The sequence below is a fragment of the Hermetia illucens genome, chromosome 2 (genome assembly GCF_905115235.1).
Source record: "Hermetia illucens chromosome 2, iHerIll2.2.curated.20191125, whole genome shotgun sequence".
Taxonomy (NCBI): Eukaryota; Metazoa; Arthropoda; class Insecta; order Diptera; family Stratiomyidae; genus Hermetia; species Hermetia illucens.
In genome coordinates this window covers 27,824,929-27,844,090 of record NC_051850.1, presented here as the reverse complement: position 1 = coordinate 27,844,090, position 19,162 = coordinate 27,824,929, and the positions used below count along the sequence as shown (strand labels likewise).

General features: G+C 41.1%; 1 protein-coding gene across 4 annotated transcripts in view; it reads right to left on the bottom strand.

Moving 5' to 3' along the window:
* LOC119647538 (putative uncharacterized protein DDB_G0282133) overlaps nucleotides 1-19,162 on the bottom strand; it is an 88,012-nt gene that overhangs the window by 35,677 nt on the left and 33,173 nt on the right. For all 4 annotated transcript variants that reach the window (XM_038048528.1, XM_038048529.1, XM_038048526.1 and 1 more), the window contains exon 2: nucleotides 13,691-16,387. In XM_038048528.1, the coding sequence (XP_037904456.1) occupies nucleotides 13,691-16,263 (2,573 nt within the window). In that variant the 5' untranslated portion in view covers nucleotides 16,264-16,387. The remainder of the gene's footprint in view (nucleotides 1-13,690; nucleotides 16,388-19,162) is intronic.

The window sequence follows — 19,162 nt, the reverse complement described above, 5'->3', positions numbered from 1 at the left end:
CCTCTGCCCTGGTAAGAAATCGTAAAGCCGCCATCGCTTCACTTTTTTACTACTAGCTTTTTTCGTCCTCTGGCACTAACAAAAGCTACAAAAGATCTAGATAAAATACTGAATAACAAGCTCGAAATCTCAAATCAAACCAAATTAATTTTATGCAGAATAAAGAAGGTCATTGCCTATCTACTGCCAACAAAGCCGGCAATAGGAACAATAGCAATTGTTCACCAGCGGAATGGAGAAGTATCGTTTTTTGTCAAGTGCTTGTTTTACCAGTGGACACGAGGCGTACCTAAAAACTTTTCTGTGCTGTTACCTGCCCTCTGTAGGCATAAAATCCTACTTTTGGCTAAGCTCACAGATTTCTCAATCTATTTCATGGTGGACAGGGCCAATTGAAGGAAAACGATCTCCAACTTTTTGGTCCACCCCTATTTGGGCTAACATCCAAGTTTTCCAAAAAAAAAAAAGACATACGACTTACATCTTCGTTCAAGGCAGATGCAATCAGACGCTGACTCACCTCGATCCTGGGCACAGCGTGACATAGGAGGTTTCTATCTCAATATGATTTGAGGATCTATATTAAGACACGAACACCAATTAGGAAACGCTCCAATTACGCTGCTTCCAAGGCTGAGGTGAGTCAGCGCCTGATGAGTACGTCTGCTCTGGGGACACAAGAGAAAATCCTTTTGAAGGGAGTTATTACAACTGCGTTGTGATCAATTCGAACGCCCAGTCGAATGCCAATTGAGTCCAGTATGGTTAAACATGGACATCCCATCGAATACGCAAGGTGGAAACGCAAAACAGGTATTGAAAAGCAACATTCAATCGGCATTGTGGTATCCTCTATTTAAATGAAAGAAAAACTCTTCAATTTCACCGAAAGTATTGCCAAAAAGTACTCCTAATAAATGGAAGATGAGACCATCGTTGAACGAGCTGAGGACTTCTAACTATGGGAATGACAGATCACCAATTTCCATCAAGGAAGCGCTCAAAGTGTGCTTATGTAAGGTTTTTTTGTTTGACAATAAATTAAGGCAATTATCACTTTTGAATTACAAGAGAAGAATATTAGCTCCAATGAAAGAGACGATATTCAGTGGATTAGATATTACAGAAAGTTTTATATGTCTTACATGACGAACCAGAAACAACTACCAATGTTAAGTACCTAAAGCCTCAGTAGGTAGCCCATGAAAAACGGATGATAGAAGAATTGACAAAGTCAAAGGCAAGGTTTAATGCGAACACACCCAGAAACTTCAGGAAAGGAAGACTTAGTGGTCAACGCTAACCATATATTGATTGGTAAGATAAAATCTGATAACACCACACGAGCGGGAGTTGCCTTCGGAATGTGGGTAATCAACGGAATGATGGCATCGCCCCCAAAAGATGGCTATTATCAGGTAATTTACATTCGCTTGTGTGTCGAATGATTCAGCGATAAGAGAATTGATGAACTCTTGCCATGTTCAAAAGTGCCCCTATTTTTTGGACGGTAGAAGTATATGCTAGGTTCCAAAAAATCGTCGTACTGACTGACTTCAAAAAGATGAAGGTGGATCATTGATCACAAGGCTGCAAGTGGCAGTAGGGGCTCTACTTTGAAAATGTAGAGTAAGGTAACGTAGTAAACACCATTATAAAAGAAATTCCACCAATTCGTTGGGGAGGGAAATAGAAGCTCCTACAATTAATAATGATCGATACCATGTAGCACATCACGAATGGGCTCAAAGGTGGCCGTAAATCTTTCAATGGTCCTGTGATGGATGGAAGTCCAGGGTCGGTCAATTGTAACTTAATACAGCGAAAAATATCCCTGCTTCCGCATTGGGATTCAACGGTATACAGCTATTGAACTCTTTGGTAAGCCCGGATGCGACTTGTTGGCGGCGTTAGCTGAGACCTTTATGATGAGCTAGATCATTCATGAGTCCTGTAAAGCAAAAATCTTTTACTCTCACCTATAGTTGCCAAACTTTTAGTCCAACCATCACCATTTAGACACATTACTGCTATTTGCAATCTAGTCTAACAGTTAGATGATCGGAGAGACATATGAAGGCTGATGCCATCAAATTTGCTGCTGGTTTGGCCAAAAACATAATTCATTTAAGAGTAATAAAATAGTTGACTGAATGAAAAAAGCTCATTCAAGGCGCATTCAACGAAACATATTTAATCACAATTAGAAAGTCATTAGAGACGATCAGCATACCCAGTTATGTGGCGGCATTTATGAACAACTATCTAATGATAAGAATTCTGCTTATAGCCGAAGTAATGGGCTCCAATCTGCTCTCCGTAGCGCCAATTTATGGGACTGTGCAGTATACCGAATGTCATAAAAGAATAATGTAAATCAATGAATGATCCCCCTAAGAATATGTCGCGTTTTGAGAACCGTCTTAGTTGGCGCAGTGCATATCCTTGTTAGAAAATGCCTATCGACATTGTGCCAGGTAAAGTCATAGAAATCAAGGATAGTACGTTGAGGGCGTAAAAAACGCCAGACTGACACCTAACATCAGGGTCCTGGCCCTGAAATTGCACAACGTTATTATTATTGTCATATAATCCAATACTGCATTAGCTATAGTGGATACCTCAAATACCTGCAGAAGAATTCTGCTTATAGCCGAAGTAATGGGCTCCAATCTGCTCTCCGTAGCGCCAATTTATGGGACTGTGCAGTATACCGAATGTCATAAAAGAATAATGTAAATCAATGAATGATCCCCCTAAGAATATGTCGCGTTTTGAGAACCGTCTTAGTTGGCGCAGTGCATATCCTTGTTAGAAAATGCCTATCGACATTGTGCCAGGTAAAGTCATAGAAATCAAGGATAGTACGTTGAGGGCGTAAAAAACGCCAGACTGACACCTAACATCAGGGTCCTGGCCCTGAAATTGCACAACGTTATTATTATTGTCATATAATCCAATACTGCATTAGCTATAGTGGATACCTCAAATACCTGCAGAGATTTCAACTGTATAATTCAACTTGTTTCCCCAACTGCATGATATCTCTGAAGCACCAAAAGGTATAGTGGACGAACTAAGCTCAGAAAAGAAGAGTAGGGCAGAAGGGCGCTGTTATAAGCGCAATTTATGGGCTCTAGTTAGCTAGAATTAATTCTGTCTTGTCATGTTAGATTTTGAAGCAGTGCCAAAGAACAAAAAGAAGAGCGGACGAAATGGTCCAGGATTTTTTTGAAAATTTCAAACTCCGGAGAAGAAAAAGTTGGAACAGTTGGGAAACACATGATTACTCCTCCAATTATCATATTCAAGCTGGATGCCACTGTTTCGAAAATTGAATAACTATTCCCTTCTATTTCTTGGAAACTTGTCCTTATTTGTGTCATCTTTACCCCTAACAGGCATAGTGGTTAACACCTGAAGATGAGGTGCCTTCTGCTCTGTGCTTCTTGTGCTTTTTCACAGCCTCAGAGTTATACTATATCAAGGTGGAGCTATAGCCCTGAATGATCCCATGCGCTTGTTGTCGTATTGTATAAAATTTATATTTACATAGTTCACTTACAAGTGTTTACGTAAACAATGCAATTATAAATGAAACCATGAAAAAGTCTAGTATATTTTTGAATAAACCAGGGCGTGTTCTAGTTCAGAAAAAATACTGTTAAATGAAAAATCTTAGCGCCCCAATCCGCATCAACATATCAATATTTCGAAACAAAAATGCTTTGTTGCCAATTATTATAGATATTTTTTAAAAAATCTAAAGAAACAACACAAGGCCCAGAACTTTCGAAATACTTTTGATCTATTTTTTAATTCAATGGCAATCGCAGTGCATACATCTCTCATCGGAGATACGTTCAACCCAATTTTATCTGTGGCTATTTTTAAAGCACAGCCAACCAGATGCGGGTTTATCTAATATTTTCATAGATAACTACCTCAACGAAATTTATGATATTAACATTTCACGTGTACCTGCACGTATCAGGCATGGTAACGACTTGTGACTGTTTATCAGAGCTCCGGATGTGACGATATCATATGCTCAGAAATCAAACAATCGCGCACTACCCAGACCAACACGGGTGGACAAAGGAATTTTATTTTTGGCAAAACACTTCAAATACTTCACTTTTCAATGTTAAAATAAATGCGTAAATCAATCATTAAAGAGTGATATGAACATTCTGGGAGGTTTTTATTTTTAAATTGGTACGCAATAGCGTTAAAATAAAAGAGGGTGGAGAAGTAAAAATGAAATAATTTTAAAATAAAAGAAAACGGACGTAAGATGTGTGTGGGGTAAAAATAGTTGGGTTTTTTTCGGGAGAAGCTTATTTATTTACATTTTTTCTTTCAAAAATTATCTTCGCCGATTTTCTTTGGAAAGTTTTTATATCAAAAAGGGAGGGTTTTTCTCTCAGAATCAAGATATGCAAATTTGTTTTCAAAATTCGATCCCAGGGCAAAGAACAGATGAGTTGAGTGCTTTGGATACATGAAAGTCCTGGGGGTTTAACCTGAGTATCTGCGGTGTAGGCATAATTCCACGGTCCTCTTCGGGCACGGATTGATTTTGGGACCTCAATCAGAGCCCCGCTATGACTGGCACAGCGGTACTGGTTTATGCTGAGTGCAGGCTCAGCATTCATACCAGTAGATGCAAGGCCTATCTAACACCTCTGCCGCAACTAAGGACTACGGCACCCAACCGCAAATAACTGGGCCAAGAACACATCCTTCAGGAATTCTCCTGGAGCATATGCTCTCAGAGGGCCATCCCGGTTCCCATGGTATCAGATAACCTTCGCTGAAGCTTCGTGGCAAGAGCCAAAGTCCTTCAGATAAGTCCCTTGCAGACTCGGGTCGATCGCCCTCCTTGAGTACGTGGGAGTGCTTTGGATACAATTGAATTTTTGGAGATATTCTAGGGACCTGCGGCATATTTCACTACGATGAACGAACTATCTACCTTCCATCTCTAACCCCCCCCCCTTGGATAGTTGATGCCGTGCAAGCTTTTTAGGTTGGCTGTATGTGGTTTTGAGGAGTACTATACATTACATTCGATATACATTCGATCAACTGGAACAAAATTGGAGGTCCTTCGCAGTGACTGATATTTGCAATTATCTTGTTGCTTTTATGATAGTTAACTGGAGGAAAGATAGCTTTGGTACGGCGCTGGTGTTGGACTCAAAGAGTATATCGTCTATGCGCATCGTCCATAAGGCGTGGTATTAGATATATGGGACACTTTCAGTTTACTCCTTTACGGAGGGGGGTTACGGAGGTAATTCTCCCCAGATCTAGAAATTTTGTCAAAGGGTTAGGGTAGAGATAGACAACGAATTAGGTGAAGCTAAATGTGTTATAGAGGGCTCGTATAATTTTCACCTTGAGCGTGGACTTTTACCCCTCGGCCGTGACTACAGATATGACAGTATCATTGACTGAGAGACTTTTTTCCATTCGGATAATATGGACCTGATAAATTTGAGCTTTTTGTGGGAATTGGAATTAACAAATATGATAATGGCTAACAGAATATTAAAGCCTTCATAACTTTCAAGAATATTTGGATATTATGAAATGGCTTGTTCACATGTGAAGTGGAAATCTGAACGATACGATTGACGGGACGAAAAAACCAGCAACAAACGACATTATTTCTCAATTCTGACCGAACGTTGAATGTGGTCACTCTGGAAGCACTGCTTTTTCGATTTCCAATTAGTCAATTATTTCGTTACATTTTAAGAACACCTGCCGTATTTCGTAAGCCATTTGCTCCCTACTTCAATGTAAGATCTTCCGACTATCAATATACCGAAAATACTCTGATGCGGGTGGGAATTATGTGATATTGGTTATATCCGGCATGAGGGTCAACTCTGATATGGTTGCTTTTGTCACTCTACTCTACCCAACTAATCCGGAAATAAAGACGTGGTCTCATATTGGAAACAGACACAACAATTCGATATTTTGAACCTTGAGACTTGTAGGTATTAGATAACCCACAACTCTACTGAAACATTCGAAGTTTACGAAAGCGCTTTTAGTAAGTATAAAATATTCAACTTGCTGAGAAATTCCCGCACTTCAACTTGAATTTTGAATTAAAATCAACAAAATGCAGGTCGCCAGAGATGAGCCCAAAGCTCTTTTCTATTACAGTCTTAGTACAAAAATTATAGATATCTGACAGATGTTCTAACTCCTAGGAAAAGGAAGGAATGTCAAACAAAGGTATAATTCGTCGCCCGCATTTCCTCCGTTTCAATCAAGTAATCACCGCAGTTTCAATTTGCACTTCAAACTTCAGTCTTATACAGATACCAAAGACACTGGATATGCATCTACATTTCCTTTATAGTAATGTGGAGGACCAGAAGTGTGAGGAACCTTCCGTATTACTTGCTCAAAAAAACTGCAAACAGGAGGAACAAATCGAGCTTCTAGGTGGCACGGGGTGTGCATATACGTGGGTTAGGCGCTAGGTAGCTAACTGATGTGTGTGTCGATGACGCCTAAATAGTTTTCTTATGTATGTTTCCATATTTGATATCAACAAAATCAGAAATCTTCTCGCGCAAGTGTTTGAAATACATCGGACATATGCAATGCTTTTCTTCCATCATGTAAATTCAAACAATGTTCCGGGAGTCGAATCTCCTGTATATAATCTTCTTGTTACTATTAGTGGCTTGCAAGCACGTACCAAAATGCACTCGTCCGGACCTCCTTTTAGCTGCAAAAGAATCTGCATAGTTGCATTCGTTAATTTCACAACGAGGCACAGCTCCGATTCCCCACTTTACAGAAGTAAAATCCTCGACAAACTCAATCGGGGACACAGGAACTGGACTTAAAAGTAATCCGAGAAAGAGGGGATTGTGAATTCGACATCTAGAGGTAATCGACCCAAACACAACGATTTCCACCATAAGATGGCGGCATACAACTTTATGACTCACAAGATGATCACGACACCACTCAGCGAGGAGAAAAGAAATAAAGAAATGCAGTACATCCTAAAAACAGCCAAGAAAAACGAATACACCAGGAACCTCATCGAAAACCAGATCAAAAAGAAACTACGCCAGGCCTCAAGACAGCAACTTTCAACACTCCTCCAGGAGACGAACTCAGAACCTAGGCAATGAATAACATTAACCTACTCGGGTCGGGCGTAGAACATCAAAAGGCGGTTACACAAACGTGGATTTCGGGTCACCGCAACCAACAGACGATACCTACTTAGGACCCGTTTACAATCAGTCCAGATCAAAAAAAGTATACTAAAAAAAGCAACATTTATAAGATTTCCTGCCCAGACTGCGACAAGATTTATGTAGGGCAAACAAAGCGTGTTAGAACACATAAAGGAGGCCGCAGAGAACTGTGAACGCCAAGACATGCAATGAGTGACATCCTTCTACTTTGAGATTTAGGGGGGTCCCCATACATGGAAAAGGGGGAACTAAAATTTTTTTTTCACCGAATATAGCCATGTCGAGTATCAAATGAAAGGTCTCGATTTGTACTTTTCGAAGCCGGTCTTAGTTTTGATATTTGTCAAAAAGGCGGAGAGTGAGAGGAGTAGAAAGTGACGATATCTTTAACGAGCCCATTCTCAGAAACTACCAAACCGAAAAATCTGAAAAAAATCATGAAGCTACCAAAATACTCCCCATTTCAATATCTGTTCAAATTAAGTTAATAATATTATATTACCATATTTTTGGAGAAATTGAGTAAAAACCCCCCTTAAGTTTATCCCAGAAAAGTTGTAAGTAGTATAAAAGTTGGTAGTAGTATAAAATATAGGGATAGTTCTACCTTCCTCAAATACACTCACAGAAGAAGCAAACAAAACCTTTCATAGCTGAAGCGCCCAGGTTCCGGTTTCCCGACCTGTTATGGTGCTTTTGGGACTTATCGGTTCATAGGTGCTTGCATTTTAGAAACGTATTGGCTTTCGAGCTTCTAAGGAGCGTCTTTGCCACTTCTATGAGAAATGGTAATCTACTTCATTTATTACTAAGATTAATATATTAAAATTCTTTTTTCTTCATCGATCATAGATCAAGGGAGGCGAAAATTTGGAGGAAACAGCGGTGTCTAGTTGTACCTATTCCATCTTCAATGGAACTCAATCATCACACATAACGTGATCAAGGACAATAAGTAGAGCTTAGTTTACTTTGTGGAATCGTCTTATGATATATATGGGTAAATACCTCTATCTCCTTTCCATTTTATTATCTGACCTTGCCAACTACGCTCTCTGATTTATGCTCACAGTGCTGAGGACGATTTTCGCTGAGATATACCCTTTTCGTATAAGTAGCAGAATCTATCGAACTTTGAATGTTGGTATGCCCATAGATTTAATAAAAGAGGGTAGCTCTCTTATCCTACACATTTCTTTGAAATCTCTTGTGTTGTTTTCGCTAAAGTTGGGCAATCGGAAAGGGTTGCATGAGAATCTCGCGTTCTTTACCATAACCTTTGTAGTGTTTTTTACAAGGTATGCCGTATCATTATATTCTTCTTAACAACCAGAACTTCATGAACACCACTAACTGGCTTAACACAGAACATTGAAAGATGCCTATGGACGCCCATTTTTTGATAATTCTAGCAATTGGGTGCACCTATCGTGTCCTTCTGTTTAGGCTTGACTCGACTGAGTTAAATGCACTTCGCATATCTACAGAATAACTTCTGCGCAAAATTTGCTGACAGTACCCTCTTTATTTGTTATGTTTTCGACCGGATGGTTCAGTGGTTAGAGCGCTAGGCTCTGGTGGTAAAAGGTCGCGCGGGTCATGACTGAATATCGGATGCCAGTCGACTCTGATGTGAATGAGTACCTGAACCAAATCAGTGTAATAATAATGGGGGAGTCTACCGTTACGGTCTTGAATGAAGCGCTCTAACACGTTTCAAGCCCCTCACCCAATTGGATTGTCTACAAATATATCAGTCCTCGACCCAATAGTTAATTTAAGAGCTTAATCAAGTACACCATTGCGACCCGCTGCAACCATCCTGGAGCAAATCTCTAGCATTTCTCCACTTATCATAATAGTACTGATATTACTACCGGGTTTAAAAGGTAATTACTGTGACTGCCTTCCAAAAGAAATAGTTCCCGGTAAATCTTCATATGGAAGCTGGTAGACGCAATTCATGGAGGCGGCATAATCCCAACGAATTTTGACACTATAAATCTGGAGCTGGAGACGTCTTTTAACCAACCCTCTTGTTTTACTTGGAATTTTTTCTACCTGCTGGAATATTCTCTCAACGCTTAGTTAGTCCTATCTACTACTCTCTGGACCGCTCTTCCGGTAATAAGTCAACCAAAGGTCCGAAAACTTATTATTTCATAAGCAATTGGAATTTCTACCGGAAAATGATGACTTGTACGCCATTTTAGTGCATACCATTTTCATGAATAGATTTCGACAAAAGTCTAGCGTATTATTTTGGCCTAGCCAAAACTCCGTCAGCTTGACGCATCCCTAATTTTTGCACGAGAAGAATCTGGCATTTTTCCCAGATCCAGTTCAATTTCTTGATGGTTTTCAAGTGTTTAGTGTTCATTGGTTTTCCAAGTCATAGCGCGAGCTAGCGTAAAACTAACAACAGTTGAGGTCATAATCCAACCGCAATCTCTTCCAGCAAATATTCGCTCCGCCTTCATTACTCGGTATGAGGATTACACTTCATTGCATTCATAAGTAAACTTCCTAAACTTCCTATTTGAATAGTGGTCGTTTATGGCAGTCCGCTTATATTCCAGACTATATTGTTCAAAATATCCTCCGACTTCGGAAGTGTGAGCTTCGGAATAGCAAGGAATTATAGATCTATATGCAGCTCATTTTTTGCCGACATGGAGTCGTTTGTACTCGTACCCTGTGTTATGGATTCCGGTAGGATTTGATAGCTGTCAAAAAACTATTCCACATGTCAAATCAATTATTGGCAGTAATTCTTATGGAGTTTGTTTTGTTATGACAAATTGCGCATCCAATTCTTAGGTAGTCTGTCAAAGTGTATCCTGGGCTGTCTTACAGTGGTTGAGGTTAATTTGAGTCACCCTCGTTTTTCATTATTCTCAATGCCTTTTTAAACGCAAACCACTTTTTTTGACAATAAATCTAGTAAATGAGCCTGTCTTTCAGTCACTTGGCATCTTTATCACGCTATTTTTGTAATGGCATCATTTTCCTCACATCTTTCGTGTTGGTCCAGTTGATTGATAACACCTATGTACATACCCTGGGAAGATGCCCATACATAAGACACTTCAAATAACTCTGAAAAGCGGTTTATTTCTTTACTTATTTCTTTGTTTGCCTACATAAGCCTTCAGTCTTGCTTTTATAAAGTTTTTTCAACGCCTCTCATTGTTCCGCCATTCCTAAAAATCCAATGTGCGTATTTAAGGAGAGAATTGCCCCACAAACACCCCTCAGCTTCTCCATTTATTTTAGATTTCTTACCTCAATGTGTTTTTTTTAGTGCTGGCTAGTTTGCTACTGCATGCACTTTGGGCACTGTTTTGAGAGGAACGTTTTTGGATTCTTTAGATATCTATTGATTAAGTAAGTACTGCGCTCGCTTTCGAATGGCTGCACCCCGACAGGTGGTAGAGTCTTAATGTCGCCTCTTCTTCTTTAGCATTTGTCCTGTTCAGAAACGGAGTCAGCTCATCTTGAACGGCTGCACAACTTTTCTCTGTCAAAGGCTTAATCTGGATGCAGCCTCGAGGCTTTCAAATCACCAACTAACTTGTCTGGCCACCGTTGTTTCGGCCGGCCTCTCCCATCGACTTTGATGTTCAGACCAATCTACGCGATTGAATTCTAGTTAGGACGAACTACGTGACCATTCCAACAAAGACGCCTCTCCCGTAATTTTTCCATGATCGATGCAACCCTATATTAGTCAATTCAATGCATGGGGCGATTATTCCATTTTTGAAAAAGCTTGTCAAGATTAGCTTTGCTATGAAACGCTAGGAAAATATCATCTGTATAAAGCAGCGTATAAGGCGCTGTACGTCAATTGTCCCGTGTGACAGTGTCCATAACAAGAACAAAGAAGAGTGGTGAGGGGCGCTTCCATGATGAACACCCACAGAGACACGAAGCAATTTTGATCCACCTGCCACACTTCAAAGTTTACTTTTCGGATCGTGATAGAGCAATTTATCTCAGCGGACAAGTTCTTCTAGTAAAAGATGTTTTTCTGGGCCCTGAACACTAAGCCATCTGCCTGATTTTCTGCCTTTAGGCTCGAAAAATCTGGCAAGTTACAAAAAAAGGTACTGTCTGAAGCAGTTTGAATACTTGTAACCACGGTATTTCCCATTTTGTTTAACCTAACTTCCGGTATTGATAAAATCAAGCCATGAAGTAAATGGTAGATACAAATGTCACACAAAATCAAAGAGCACTGGTAACCGCATGCGCTTTTCCCATTTTAGCTTTCGGAGGTAGTATACAATCGGTGCATTGACCTCTTTCTTGTCTCTCATCGTCACTCTCTCTCTCTCTTAGTTTTTACCATTTTGGAAGAAAATGAGCACAGATCCTTTTTCTAGTCTCTATCAACATTAGACTAAAAACTGTCAAATTGATTAACTCCTTTTCATCTGAACATAAAAGTGACAACCTTGAGAATGAGGTACCACTATGTCGCAAAGTTGCCTAAAACAAGAGCAGGTCGACATTATTTCCGAGCGATATCCCTAAATATTAGTACCGAGAGACAACATAGCAATAAAGGTCCATTTTGACAAAAGTAATAGCAACGGAAATGGCCAGTAAAGCAGAGAGCTACTGCCTTAACCAGCAAAGGATAGCCTGGTATACCGATGGGAGGGAGGAGACCGGAACTCTTCCGTGAAATTGAAAGAAAATGTCAAAGTCATGACACTCCAGGCATAAGAAGACCGGTTCAGGAAACCATACTGGGTGAGCCCGCTAGAAATGGAACAATCTAAACGGATATGGGAACTAGCGAAAGCGTTCGGGAGGTTACTAAACCATAAACAAAAAGAATCAAACAATCAATATGTTCTTCTTATCCACAGATGGAAGAATATCCAACACCAATAGAAAGGGATCTGAGAAATAGCTGTGATCCTAAAGTTTTTAACGGTTATATTACTGTCACAGAAGTCCAATATTTCTTCAGAAGATAATTTAAATACCTTTCATTATTATTACTCGGTGTAGGCAAAAGGCTTTTCAGGTTTCCCAAATTATCACCCCTTTAAAATTATCCTTTACTGCCTGCTAGCTCTGTCGGATCGGTGACGGAAAAAGTCCTGTTGGAAGACATAGTTAAGGTAGGGGTAGTCAATCAATAGTCCTACCCTTAAATGAACCACAACGTCTTCAACATAGAGGTTGAATAAATGTAAGGCATTGATCTCAGACGCACCAGCGGATCCTTGCCAAAATTTGTGTATAATTTACGGTGACCGCGTTGTAACTAAACTTGTGTGCCAGCAGTGGTTTTCGATGCATTCGTTGTAGGAAAAACAGATCTCTGAAAGCCGAACGAGCGACCCATTATTAGTAAGATTGGAGGAAGAGGACGAATTAGCCTTTGCTCTACTGTCAAAGGGGTCCAACGTACACGGAACCACCATAGAAAGAAGATTTTGATCCTTCGGTTACAGACACAAATTGGAAGGGTTTCCTTTCCCTCGGTGGAATGGGAAGTGGATACTTTCTAAAAATGTTAAACGCCGCAGAACCATTTGCAAGGAACGAAGGAAACACCATCATCGACATCAAAGGCAAAATTTTACCCTAGTAAGGCCTTATTGTGTTTTTGGTCGGATATTTCAGGGTCTATTCGCTAGGATCTGTTACCACGGAATCAAACCGTAATAGCGGAGGTATGCCGTGCCCAGCTCAAACGTCTCGAGCCGTGTTGAAGAAATACATCCCTGGGGAATAGAGGTAACGTCATATTTCGTTAGGCCTCGTGTGGCTGAACTCAATCGGACAAAAAAGGTGGGTAATAGCTAGTCCAACCCCCGTACTCCCCTGACCATGCCTCTTCAGATTTCTACTTGTCCCGCTCCTTGGACTTTGAAGGTTGCAGTTTGACTTTAACATTTTTGAAAGCTCGTGAACTCTCCTGGGGGGAATCATGAAGTTACGAGGTCCTTTAACTAAATATGAAGAAGAGATGAAAGCAAAAATTTTGAAGTATCTGAAAAAGCTTCACGACTTTGGTGAAAATGTACTTAACCAAGGTCATCCAGCGAATGGTTCGATCATAAAATCTACATTTTGTCCAAAAAGTGTAGCAGTGATTCTCTTATGATTAAGCACAACAGCTGCAATCTATAGATATCAATGCGGAAAATTTCAAGTTAATTTTATAGAATTCAATTACAGAATTCAAAAATGAATAAAACCCAAAGTTCCTGTAAGAATATTCGCTCAAGTGTTCAAAGACGCTATTATTAGACTGTGCATCAGAAATTTCAGCTAAAATTTGTCTAACATATTTTTACTCGTACAAGTATGTCTGCCTTGAGTCCGGATTGTAGGAGGGAACCCATGGCACGAGATACAATCTATTTATTAATGCATGATCATCTCTACATCAACTACAAATAAGGAATTGAATACATTACGTTTCATTATCATTGTGATCCGTTACAATGATGGTTGCGCTGTGATGCTTGTTATGATCCTCGACATGGTCCACTGGTTTCACGGAGTGACTGTTCCCCATTCCGATGCCACTACTCCCTCCGGCAGTCGATTCCACTACAACATCCGGTAAACTTATACTATCAATAAGGATCGGTTTATCTTTGGAATCACTATCGAAATCACTCTGGTGGTATGTCTGCTGATGATGATGCTGCTGCTGGTAATCGTGATCTTCATTATCACTGGGGAACAGGAAACTCTCGTCACAATCAGTTGAACCGCCGCGAACAAATAGCTCACTATCACGGTTGATATGTAAGAAATTTTCACCACCGGTTGACGATTGATTGTGATGACTTTCGTCCAGAAGTTCTATGCCGGAATCCGGTGAATCTGAGTTCTTGCTGTCGTTTATTGTTGAGCTGCTGCTCGTGTTGCTGAGGTTGATATTGTCACCGGTATCACTGTGATAGATGTTATTGTTATCGGGGCTACTATCATTGTTGGGGGTGTCAGATGTATCGATCACTGTGGTCGGTATGTCCGAGAAGTTATTGCAAGCACCACCGTAATTCACTTCCGGATCTTCCGGATCGTCCTCGATAATAACACGATCGTCACTACTTTCACACGCTACAAACTGCAAATTACTATCATTGTCGCAATCTTCTACACTTTGATTATTACAGGAGTCGATATCAAACGCTTCGGTATCGTAGAACACTTCATTATCGGGCGCAAGGCCGGCACTATCATTTGTCACATAATCCTTTGTGGCTCCCCTGGCATCGCTGTAGTCAGCCACCGTAATTGTCGGTATCACTATATTACTGTGCACTTGATCAGCACTTGATCTTCTGTGTCGATCAGATGCACTCTTGCTGTTATCTTGACCCATGTTTGCATCATCTAATTCCTGACGCGGTTGTTGATTATCGCAATCGCAATCAATTAGGGACGTTGATATTGGGGCGGATGTTTGCTGTTCCTCAAGATCGTCTTGATCGATTTGCAATTGACCATCGATGCTATTACGATCGTCTTCGAAATTCTTTAGTGAATGCCACTCACTTTGTACGGGAGCATCGTCTTGAGTAGACGATGCTAATGCAGCGTCCGGCGTATCTTGCTGCCGGCCAGACTGATCCTCGTCCGCATCGAAATGTTGCGGATCATTTTCGTTGCGACTTTCGCTCCGTTCCACATGTTGTACGTTAAGATCGCCTATGACGATCGAGTTTTCTTCCTTGTGCGTCTCATTAGCAGAGTCTGTTGCGTTGCTGTTGCTATTGTTGCTGGTGTTGTCGAAATTGTTGCTACTTTGGTAGCTTTCCTCATTCCCATCGGAAAATCTATTTTCACCCTGGTCGCCGTTTACGTCACTGGGTGCGTCGGCGCACTGGGGTTGGGAGACATCGTCTGCCTGTGAGTCCTCCGTGGGATCACCACGGTCGGGCTGGGCTTCAACATGGCTCTCGCTGATCGTATTCCCCTCGATCTGTTTCTCACGATCGTCTTGGTCTTCGCCTTCATAATTCATGACTAGGTTCTCGCTATTCTTAGACTTTGTTATTTGATAACCGAAATTTTCGAAATTTTCCTCGTCTTTATTTTCATTTTCTTTTACAAATTTATCAATATTTTCGTTAGATATGTTGGAATCGACGGTAGCACTTAAATCACCACCACTGATCCCTTCCGTTTGGTTCGGCATTTTGTCGCACTCCTGCTGCTGTTTTGTGAGCTGGTCTTGCATCTGTGCTACGAGTTCGTTCGATTTGTTCTGCTGATCTCCAGGCTCCCGACCGACACTACTGGACGTATTAGACACGTTATCACGATTGTATGGCTTACTATCCTTGTTCCTGTTGCGATTTCGATTGCGATTACGATTCTTGCCCATTATCTCATAGAAGAACTCGCGACTTTTATTTATCGGATTGAAAGAATTCGGCGCGATCGGCGCTTGATCACTGCGCTTCGGAGGTGTTTGGGGGTGTTGTTGTTGCTGCTGATTCTTCTGACACTGGTTCTGTCGCTGCAACAGGTGCAATCGGTTGTCGTGGGTGCTGGCGTTCTTATCGATAAGCCTTGAACGCGATCGATCATTCTGGGTTCGATACTGCGACGTTCGATCGCCTCTCGTCAGATCAACAATTTCGTTTCGACTAGACTTTTCTTTTGCATAGCTGGGACTATAGCAATTGGTCTTGGTATTTTCACGACTTTGGGCATCATTCGCTACGGGAAGGGGTCCCGCCGTTTTTTGCAAGTGACTTAGTTTTCTATTACCGCCACGATTTGCCTGAAGCTGAGGCGGATCGTGGTGATCCTCATGTCGTCCACGAAGCACTTTATTTTTATCATTGTTACTCGAGGCGCTTGCGCGTGGTAGTCCTCTTGACAACAAACTATTTTCCAATGTCGCCGATAGTTTTGGTGCTTTTACGTTCTCTTTCGTTGAGATACTTTTCTTTGCATTCCCCGCATTATTATCGCTATCCAATCGATCGCATTTGTCAGCTCTCGAACGACGAAAAAACTTGAACATGGTTGAAATTTGGTTTGTTTTCGTTTTTCAAAGTAAATACAGAAATGCAAGCAAATACGCTTGAAAATGTGTGGTTTCTAGTGGATGAAATATGAAATGAAGATTCCTCGACGATCGCGGTCTCCTAATAATAGAAATGAAATAATTACACGAAGTCAGATAGATGACCAATATCTTTCTCGAAAAAGATACAAGCAGACCGCTGCCAATCGAACTAGCGAAATCTCAAAATTCAGAAGTTTATGATAAATTGATTGTCGGTACTTAGATACTAAATTAACTTGAATTTTAATTATATACATCGTTTTGTGTCGAAAGACACATGTTTAACCCGAAAATTCGATCTGTACTGAGCGTGCTTTCACTCATAGTACAGTTTTCCACGGAAATTTCTAAAACATAAACAAAGTTGTATATGCACACGTACATAATAAAATAAGACGAAAATTTATAACAATTATAGCGGAGATATGACATTTGACAAATAACATACGGCAGGCGTGGGAAGCGCTAAACCATCCGAATTATTGCCAAAATCTTTAAAAATTATGTTCAAACTCATTGCGCCTAGGTCCACATAACGTCTCCGGGAATATCACTCACGCGTTTTCGACCTATTGTATAATTTTGTAATACTGAACAGTAAATTTTAAGATATTAGAAATTTCAACAGGAAACACCCCCTCCTTTCCCATAACTCATAGGAGCCAGCAATAAATTGTATTTGGTCAAATAAATTTCAGTGATATATTGTTAATAGTGCTAATGGGGTACGGGAAACCATTTAGATAGATCATAGTACGGAGCCAATTCCTGGCTCTGGTCACTACTTCATCCTCTTCCGAAAAGTATGCACAATTCTTCAATATTCATTCATTGCCACCCCTACCCTCTCTCTAATAACCCGGTTTAATCTCACTTTTTCATGACCCATGCATCTTAATTTGTAACCACACAGAGTACTCCCAATGGCATATCGTACGGAGGGGTTAACGACAATTTAGGACCATGGAACCTTAGGTACCAAACCGGAGTCCACATTTGTGCGATACAGCCTCCGAAAGATAAAATTTTTCCAAAATTTTGGATGAATAACGAAGGCAAATCAACACCATGTCACCAAAGGCAACTTCAAAAGGGAAGTCCAGAAATATCCAGTCCAGGAATATCCAGAGCATTCACGGTCTAACTAAAGATGGAGCGAATGTAACTGGAATCAATTGTGTGAGCTAAACTCTGCCTGCTCCACAATCCCGACCACCATAAAAGGGTTACGAAAAATACGTGGCAAAATCGGGGACAACGAATTTCCAACTTTCAATATCTTCTTCCTCATTTTTCTTTAGCCATTATTCCGTTCACAAGCGGATTCGGCTCGTCACCAGTTGGCCCTATCAGGTCTGATTTAGATACAGTCTCGAGACTTTGAAATCCCCATCCTGCGTATCACGCTATCGTTGTTTCAACCAGCCTTTTGGTCGCTTTCCATCGACTTCGATGTTCACACCAATTTTGGTAAATGAATTCTCGTTACCGCGAATTTCATAACCATACCACCGAAGATGCCTCTCTCGCAATTTTTCCACGTTCGGCGCAACCCCTTATCGATCGCGAATATCCACATTTTGGACGCGAACAAGACGTCTCACGGCACTATCCAACGCAGCAACTTCGCCTCCATTACCCCAAGACGACGTTCATTGTATTTTATAGTTGACTAACACTCAGAACCATAAAGGACTGCAGGACGGACAACATTGCGATAAATTTTAGATTTGAAACGCTCATTGTAATGTCGATCACAAAGAACACCAGTTAGGGAACGCTATTTCATCCAGGTTGCATTATTGCGTAAAGCGATTTTATAACACAGTTCTTCATTGGCTCTGGCTCCTCACCCCTATTTATTTAACGTCCCGGCGAAAGTTGATGTTAATACTGGCGCTGTAACTTAGCCGCCTTGGCATCCCAATCTCCGCCGTTACTTGTTATGTAAAGTTTCCATGAAACATCAACCACTGCTACCAACCTAACGATCCCATCAAACAAAGTTTCATCCAACATTTATACCTCATTAACAGGGTACGATTTTCACCCGACGATAGTAGCACCGCACAATGCTACACATCACTGTTTTAAAAGTCAACTATTATAAGTCCAACACACTTCCTTTCCAACGTCCTAACATGATAGCCGCCGTGGTTCTTACTCCAGGCTCAAGAGTAGTTATACCCCGGTCGTCAGTGAGGAAGCGAAGGTGAATCATTTTCTGAACGAGCTGACGCTGGGCAAGCGTACCCCCAGCCAGCTGCTTCGAAATAGGAGGCACCTGGAGGGGATAAGGTCGGTTCAGAGCTGTTGAAGTCCCGAGCGGCTCCCGGAGAGCACCCGCGCCATCTTGGCCTGCATGGACTCGAGATGGGTGTTGGAGGTGTTTTTCGCGCAGGCCGATAATATCCACAAGAAAGTCTCTAGAGACTTTGTCTAGAAGTGGAAGACCTCAAAACAACGGTGGCGATACTTGCGGACGCAGTCTCGGAGCTTACGGTGACTGTAGGTACTATCCGTTTGCGGGGTAGATCTTGATCGCAGTCATAATTAAGGTCTGCTTCCCGCAAGCGGCGTTCCGGTAGTCGCACACCGGTATCCTTATCCTCGACGATTTGCTGGTACAAATTCGAAGCCCAAGCGACTAAATGTACCACCAGCAGCAATTTCAATGCAACAAAGAAACGGAGGTGTCGGTTTTCCCCGTATCCCGCCCAAACACGTTGATACCGCAAAACTTGCAACTAGCTGCCACGAATTCCTCGCCTATTTGCGCGTACGGCTACAAGCAGGTGTCTAGAATTATGTCGAACGTTTTCGTAGCGATTCATTTTAGCAGATATTAGCACCC